This window comes from Anastrepha ludens, chromosome X (genome assembly GCF_028408465.1).
Source record: "Anastrepha ludens isolate Willacy chromosome X, idAnaLude1.1, whole genome shotgun sequence".
NCBI lineage: Eukaryota > Metazoa > Arthropoda > Insecta > Diptera > Tephritidae > Anastrepha > Anastrepha ludens.
Window position 1 is genome coordinate 67807705 of NC_071503.1, and position 7952 is coordinate 67815656.

General features: G+C 39.3%; 1 protein-coding gene across 1 annotated transcript; it reads right to left on the reverse strand.

Moving 5' to 3' along the window:
• Positions 1 to 911: 911 nt before the first annotated feature.
• On the reverse strand, positions 912 to 2198 carry LOC128870180 (uncharacterized). Its single transcript, XM_054112775.1, has one exon. The coding sequence runs from the start codon at positions 2004 to 2006 to the stop codon at positions 912 to 914; it is 1095 nt and encodes a 364-aa protein (XP_053968750.1). The 5' UTR covers positions 2007 to 2198.
• Positions 2199 to 7952: the final 5754 nt, after the last annotated feature.

Genomic DNA, 7952 nt, shown 5'->3' on the forward strand with positions numbered 1-7952 from the left:
TTATCAATCCAAGTCTTTTATTGAAAAAAATGTCGCTTTTAGCACTTTCGTCAATTAACCATTTAGGTAAACAATTCCAGCGAATTGTTTATTTATTTTTTAATTATTTGGTAAACCGGAAATCTTAAAATTGCACTTGAAATTTGGTAAACAGGAAACGAAAAAAGACTGACTCACAAAGTGTTATCATCGGAGTGCGACGCGATGGGCGGTTTAGAAATGTGGGGCCTCCACGGTCGGATATATTTTAGGAAAAATAGAAAAAGCACAAAGGCGTGTCTGTGTATAGTTCTTATTATTTTATTTGCAGTATATACATATAGCCTTAAAAGCGTTACAAATAGTATATATAGATATGTATATGGAAATACATAGCTTACGTATTATGTTAAGTAAAATTAATAATTGACAATAAATTACCTCTTAGTCGGCTGACACGTCCTGATGCTAGGAATTAGAAAATCGCAGAGAAAGTTACAATTAAAATTGAAGTGAAAGTAACCTCGCCGAACAACGTTTAACACGGTAAACGTTTTAACTGTTCGGCGGGGAAATGCCCGGGTTAACGGCCTTCACGTTGCAGCGACTGGAAACGGTGGTTAGCAACAGTCGGAACGGTAGGCGCAGTTACCATTAGGGTGGCTAAAAATTTATTTTAAATATTAGGGTGTGGCCTAAACATGCCGGCCCCCTTGCGATAAGCAATCATTGGTTTAGGATGGAGGTGTCAGCCAACGTTCGGTATATTGTGGTGAGACATCTGAGGCTGCTGGTGACGTCTGAAAAAATGCTGTAAAGATAAATTGTATGTACGTGGAGAGTTATTGCACACAAAAAAGAAGTAAAATTTATTGTATTAAAATTTATTGATTTGTATACTATACATAAGTATTTCAAAAAAATAAAAATGTTTAATTTAATGGGCAGACCCCGGACAGTACCCGGCCAAATATTGAGCTCTGCGCCATTAGGGTGCTGAGAGAGCGGGGTAGGGTCTCCTGCATCATGACGCTTGAGTACAGTTCCGCTCCTATCACTAGGCGGATAGGAGTGGATTCAAAAAATCTGGAATCCGCCAGTCTCATGTGAACGTAGGGCGCCGCTATAGCCGGGTCGACGCCTCGGAAGGGGGTGACGCGCTGGAATCCCGGTACCACCGCAGCATGTGTGGCAACGCGCTTATTATTGCCGTTCTTTCCGCGAATAGTGATCATGCATCCCCTTTGGCCTCCTACCTGGGTACTTAATAATCCCAGTTCCCTTGCGAGGCCGCTTGATATAATTGTAACTGGTTGGCACGCGTCGATGAGAGCGCGCACCAGATGAAGGCGTCCCCCAGCCTCGATTTTAATGACGGCGGTCAGCATGATCGTCGCCACTGGACGTAGCGCCTGTCCCGGAATTAGACCGCCTGCGCGGAATGCGGGTGGTAATGCTCGCTGGTGAGGCCTAGTCGCCAGTCTCGCATTGCGTCTTGGACGTTGGCGCACCAACGTCGTTCGCGTACGTGGTCGAAAAGGCCTAGTTTCCGCTCCACGCTCGCGCCGGCGTTCGTGCTGTAGCTGGGGTCGAAGAGGCCTGGTCTCCAATCCCCTGTCTACCCTGGTACGGAAAGGCCTAGTTTCCGCTCCAGCCGCGGTTTGATCGGGAATCGGTGTCTCCGAGAAGTCGTCCGACGCATTTACCGACACCGCGTCGCTGTCTTCCTCAGCGACTTGCTGGCTCCACGAGCGTCGTTCTTCGGGAATGTGCAGCATTGTGTGATGGTGGTCGCCGCATCGTCTGCACCTTCCCTCGTTTGTACAATTGCGCGACTTGTGGGCCATAGATAGGCAGTTGGCGCAATAGTGGCCCAGAAGCGCTTCCCAAAGCCGCTCAATTGGGCTTTTTCCACGGAAGACGGGGCAGAGGCGTATTGGGTGCCTTGCGTCACACAAACGGCACGCTGTCGGGTATCGATGGGGGTGGCGACTAGCCTTTTTCTTCCGTACACTGTAGCGGGTCATTTTTTTTAATCTGTAAAGATATTATTATAATAATCGGAGGGTGGCGAAATATTTTTAATTAGTTGTTTTTTTTTAACGAAAATTTGTAGTGTGTACACGGCTTTATAATTAGTTGCTTAATGTTTTAGTGTATTGTATTGGTAGTGGTGCATTGGCTAGTCAGTGCAGTGCTGATCACAGCGAAGGAGAAGAAAAAAAAAATAAAATAATATACATATTTATTTTTTGTTAATTAAATATGCACCAGGCATTTTAATTTTTTTTTTTTAATTTAGCTATGAGTAACTCTCATACCCTGCCACCCAAAACAAAAAATGTACCTAATTGGGTACAATCGCAAATTAAAGTTATTTTAATATGTTCACCGAGAGAGGTGGGTACATACTAATGGTTTTTGCAATATTCGCCGCATAGGAGGGTCGTGTCTTGGCTATGTGTGGATCGTAACCAAGTACAAGGTGTCCTGCCGTGGTATACGTGATATTTTTTTTCCTTTTGTTCTTATTATATTTTGGCTATAAAGCTAAATACACACCAGGCAACCGTTGCAGCAACACGGCCATGTTGAAGCAACCGTTGCCTCGTGTGTAGCTGTGTTGCCAAATGATTTTCGTCTTGCTGCAACCGTTGCCTGAAATATCAAATAAATTTGATTTTTGGGATAGGTTGCTGCAACCGTTGCCTCGTGTGTATCATTGTTTACTGCTTTTACTCGTTCAGTTCGATGAACACAAGCGAAGAAGAGGGTTCGTACGGAGTAAAATATGGTGAAAAAGAAAAAAATGGCAATTGAAAATAATGAAAATTATGTTAATTTTATTAACGAATATAAAAATTTGACAGAGCTGTGGGATATAAGTAGTGAAAAATATAAAAATAAAAATTTTAGAAAAAAAGCATACGAACAATTAAAAAATGAATACAATAAAATTGATAAAAATACACAATACTGAGATTGAAGCAACGGTCGCAACGTGTTTCTTAAACAAAGGCAACACGTTGGTGCAACACGTTGCTTCAACGGTTGCCTCGTGTATATCTAGCTTAATAAGAACAAGATGATAAGCAAAAAAAAAAAATTATATGTATATATAAATATGATTTTGCGTAGCATTTGCATACATAAGTGTATGATGTTAGAAAAAACTAAGAGTTTGCGTTACTTTACGCAAACTATTCCTGGAATGTGCAACCCATTTATATCATTCCTGTAGGGTATTTTTGTTTTTGTTTCTTAAACCCTAATTTCCTTAATGGCTGACTTCGACCCATTTCCTTTTCACACGTGTAGACGGCGGGTCGGGTACTGTTTTTTTTTGTGTGACAAACGTGAGTGAAAATAGTGAATTCGTCAAAAAAAAACTTCGTAGTGTTCGGACTTGACGTTCCTCTGCCCAAGGAACAAAACCGCCGCGCTAAGAGAATCTATGAAAAATTTCAGATCGAGCGCTATATTCATTCCAAAAGTGTTATGATAATATGTTGGCATTTCGGTTTTGCGTGTGAATAAAAGCTTAATGAGAAGTGCTTGAAAAAAAGTCCACATGTACGCGTTACCAATGACGGCAATTTAGTGAATGGGCCACCCACAAGTAAGCCTTGGACCACGGTAAAGAAAGAGCGCCATCAAAATTTGCGTTTGGTTCTCGCATTTGGATCATCATTGAACGAGGGCGAAATATAAAATTTTAATTAAATGTTTATTTATATTAAAGGTGAGTTTATTATAAAGTGTGAATTTTTTACTTTGAATAATATGGAAAAAGTCTAAAAAGAATTAAATCCTTAAAAAATATATACGTATATGTTCAGTTCAGCAAATATTATCAATGGTGCAATTTCAACAATAACAATAAAAAATATTTGGCAAATTAACGAGCGCCGCCCTCCAGTAGTGATCTTAGTGTGAGCGAAGCATTGGCCTTTATTATGAGCAACATTCGATCTTCGACTGTAGTCGAAAGTGCTGATCGAACGAGTTTTCATTTGGTATTATGGTGCTCATTCGTTGAAGAATAGGACTATTGTGAATTTCGATCGCTCGACGCATTTACAATAGATCATTTTTTCTCAGCTGATACAGCAAATCAAAATAAAAGAACAACCGATTGTGTTGAAATTCTTTGCTAACAACATTTTTAAAAGTTAAAAAAAGTATTTTTTGTGAAAATGAGTACAACGGAGTTGTGGTTCGACGATTCATCGGACTATGAAAGATTAGTGGAACTAGCTAGAAGTAGAAAACAGTTGAGGGGCGCATCCAACCCCCTAGAAATGGCTTCCACTGAGTAAGTTTAGAATTTTCAAAATGCGTTGACGTACTTAATATTACAGAAATTTCCTTACAGATTTTTATAGAACTTTAGATTATGTAAAGAGGCGTTTATGAACCTACTGTCCAGTAAAGAAAACCAGTTGCAGCAGTGCACCCGATACAAATCCATTCCAAATATGTTAAAGCTAGCCACAGTTCTGCGATTTTGTGCTCAGGGATCGTACCAATTGAGTATTGGTAATGAAGGTATGCTAGGACTTGCTCAACCCACTGTGTACGAGATGCTGAAGATATTGAAGTGGAGTCAAATAACGGAGAAGCAGAAAACATAAGAAATGAAATTTTGAGATTATAGAAAAATCTAAAAAGTATTAAATAGAAACCTTTACGCCACAATTTCTGTTTTATTTTTGATATAAATTTTCTTTATTCAATTATTCGTCATTCGAAAAAAATATGTATTTCAGTTCCTCTACGTATTTCAGCCCATACCTGCCAGGGGAAAACAAAAATGTATTTCTATAAACATCACAAAAAAAACCATTATTAAGATTAATCCATTTTGCTGCCGTTCTCATTGGTGGTCCCAAGCAATTCAGCTCCGTTGTAAATTCCTCCCATTTTTTTGCTGCTTGAACTTTGGTGCAAATCCCTTTTGCGAATTGTGGTTTCGCCTTTCTAATTGTTGTTTGGTACTCACGACTTTCGACCTGCATAAAATTAACAAAATTAGTATATATTTATTATTTGGTTACTATAAAACCATAAATAATCGCAAACAACTTACACTTTAACAAGTTTTCCCACAATACGCTGCACAATCGAAAGCAAAATTGCATTCGACTCTAAATTCGGTAAACAACGAAAATTTCGATAGGATTGCACCGCTCATAATACCAAATTGACATTCGATTTTCGATCTTCGACAACCAGCGAATATCGAAGATCGAATGTAACTCATAATAGGGGCCATTATGATCTGAATATTCGTAAGCATGCAACTCTGCTTATCGAACATTTCGCAAAATATCCTACCAGCAACAAGTGGGCGAATTGCACGCGAAAATATAAAGGTTAGATTGTAAAATATACAATATAATTAGTACAATTTTGCGATTATTGAATTTCGTAACTAATTCTGTGTATTATAGGCATCATCAACATACATATGTGACCATTTTGAATGCTGAAAAGGAGCAGTTTGCTGAAGTACAGAAAAACTGAAATGACTACGACCATCCCATGTTGAAGCCATCTGGATGTCGCCAAATGGGAGGATATCGTTAATCACCTCGTTGCCGCTGGTAATGTGAATGTGAAAGTAAAAATGTGCCTTTTTAGATGTTTGTGTCATCTAAGCTTTAAGTGACCTAGAGAAGCCTACCTATAAAATATGTGCAAGACAATCATTTGCAGCTGTTCGAATTTGTGAGACGAATGTTGGGCAAAGCGGTGTATGAAGGCATAGTTGTGGACGTGCCCTTCGCTGTGTGGAAGTTGGTGCCGACGAGGATACGGGCGACACTATTGGTAGTGTCATACGTGGTTTTTTCGCTATCTGCAAGAAGGGTCCACTTAATTGCTTGCCAACATCATCCACATGTTTTAATTTACTGAAGTTGCTAAACTACCAGAAGAAATCAACATTGTGTGACAAATTGCGATACGCGGTTAGCAGCAATACAGGATTTGAGTTGTCCTAAAAAGTGTATTATTTAAGCAAAAAGTGTCAGCCTGCAAAGTCATTTCTTAACAGCACTAGCATAAAGTGACTCAATAACGTCGCTACGAGTCTACATATCAGCCAGCTTCAAATTCGAGTCGTTGCACCATATATTGTTTTTTTCTCTGAGAAGTAACTCATATGCCCAACTTTATTTTTAAATTCTGTATTCTTACAACTTAGTGATTTTCTGCGTTACATATTCAAAAGTGATTGTTACTATAATAGGGAGTTTTAGATAACTGTGATAAGAAATTTACAAATTGTTGAAGTTGAATTCCAAGATATAATTACAAAAATGGTTAATATGGGGCTAATTTAATAATTTCACATTTCCCTAATATGGTTTTTGTACCAGTGAAATACATTTTTATGTAAGTAGCATTGTCGTAATGTAATATTTGTCTATTTTACCCATATATTAATGCTAATGGACCATCTGGGAACTATGATGTACATATGTGCATAAGTATAAAAGCGAAATTCAATAAACTGATTATAATCAATGAAATTAAGAAAACCTATTTTTGTTCATTTCTTAGCAACTTAAATTTTCTACAACAAACTTTAGGTAGGGAATTTCTAAAATAATGGGAAATCAAAGCAGTGAATCCAAAATGCTGTTACTATTCCTACAGATAATAAAAAAAATTAAAAAATGTTGAAAACTTCGATGCAATTGCATCCTTCGTAGGTTGTAGGGGTTGTTGTAGCTTCTTAGGTTTGCTAGGGTATAACAGTGTGGTGATGTCAATCACCTTCTAATAAAGGGTGCATCCCGAAGTGAGATTTGTTTCTACTAAAGAGGTATTGGATTAATTAGGATATTACGTTGAGGTTGTAGGTGTGGATTTTTCCGTTTCTTCTGGGTAAGGTGGAAGTAGGACCAGTTTGACTAGTGGTCTAGTCACCTGTCCCCTTTGTGTCGTGATGTCTACTACGCGTACTTGATTGTCGGGTCCAGGATGTAGTTTTACTACTCGTCCCATTCTCCATTCATTTGGTGGTAGGTTGTCCTCTTTAATATCGACAAGGTCCCCTACCTTGATGTTAGGTTTTTGATGTTTCCATTTCGTGCGTTTTTGTAATTCGATGAGGAATTCCCTTTTCCATCGTTTGCAAAAGGTTTTATGGAGGGCTTTCAATTTCTGTCACCGATTAACAATTGAGGCAGGATTCTCGCTGGTTTCTATTTCTGGCGGAGCTAAGAGATGTCCGCCAACCAGAAAGTGACCAGGTGTGAGAGGCTCTATATCAGATGGCTCATTTGAAGAGGGACTTAAGGGTCGCGAATTGAGATAGGACTCGATTCGGCATAAGAGGGTATTAAACTCCTCAAAAGTGTATTTCAGACCAGAGGCTGTCTTTTTGAAGTGGGCTTTGAAGCTTTTCACACCTGCTTCCCACAGTCCGCCCATATGAGGGGCTGCTGGAGGTATGAAATGCCAGGTTAATGGCTGGTGGGCATATTTTGAAAGCGTGTTATTGCGTGCATCCGCAATAAACGCTTTAAATTCTGATCGTAAAGATCGTGAAGCTCCTACAAAGTTGGCACCATTGTCGGAGTAAACATTTTTTGGACATCCTCGTCTAGCAACAAGAGAAGTCTGCTAGAAAGGATGGGGTACTTAGGTCATTGGTGGCCTCTAAATGGATGGCTTTGGTGGCGAAACAAATAAATAGACAGACGTAGCCTTTGGAAATGCGACATCCTCTGCCGCGGAAGCTTTTGATGTCAAATGGACCTGCGAAATCTATACCTGTATTAGTGAAAGCACGCGAAAAGGTGGTGCGTACCTGAGGAAGGATTCCCATGAGTTGGGTTTGCGATCGTTTTTTATAGATCGTGCAGATCTTACAATTATGGATGATGGATCGGATCATATTTTTAACTCGCGGAATCCAGTACTGCGTTCGAATTAAACGCAACATCAGCTGATTTTCGCCA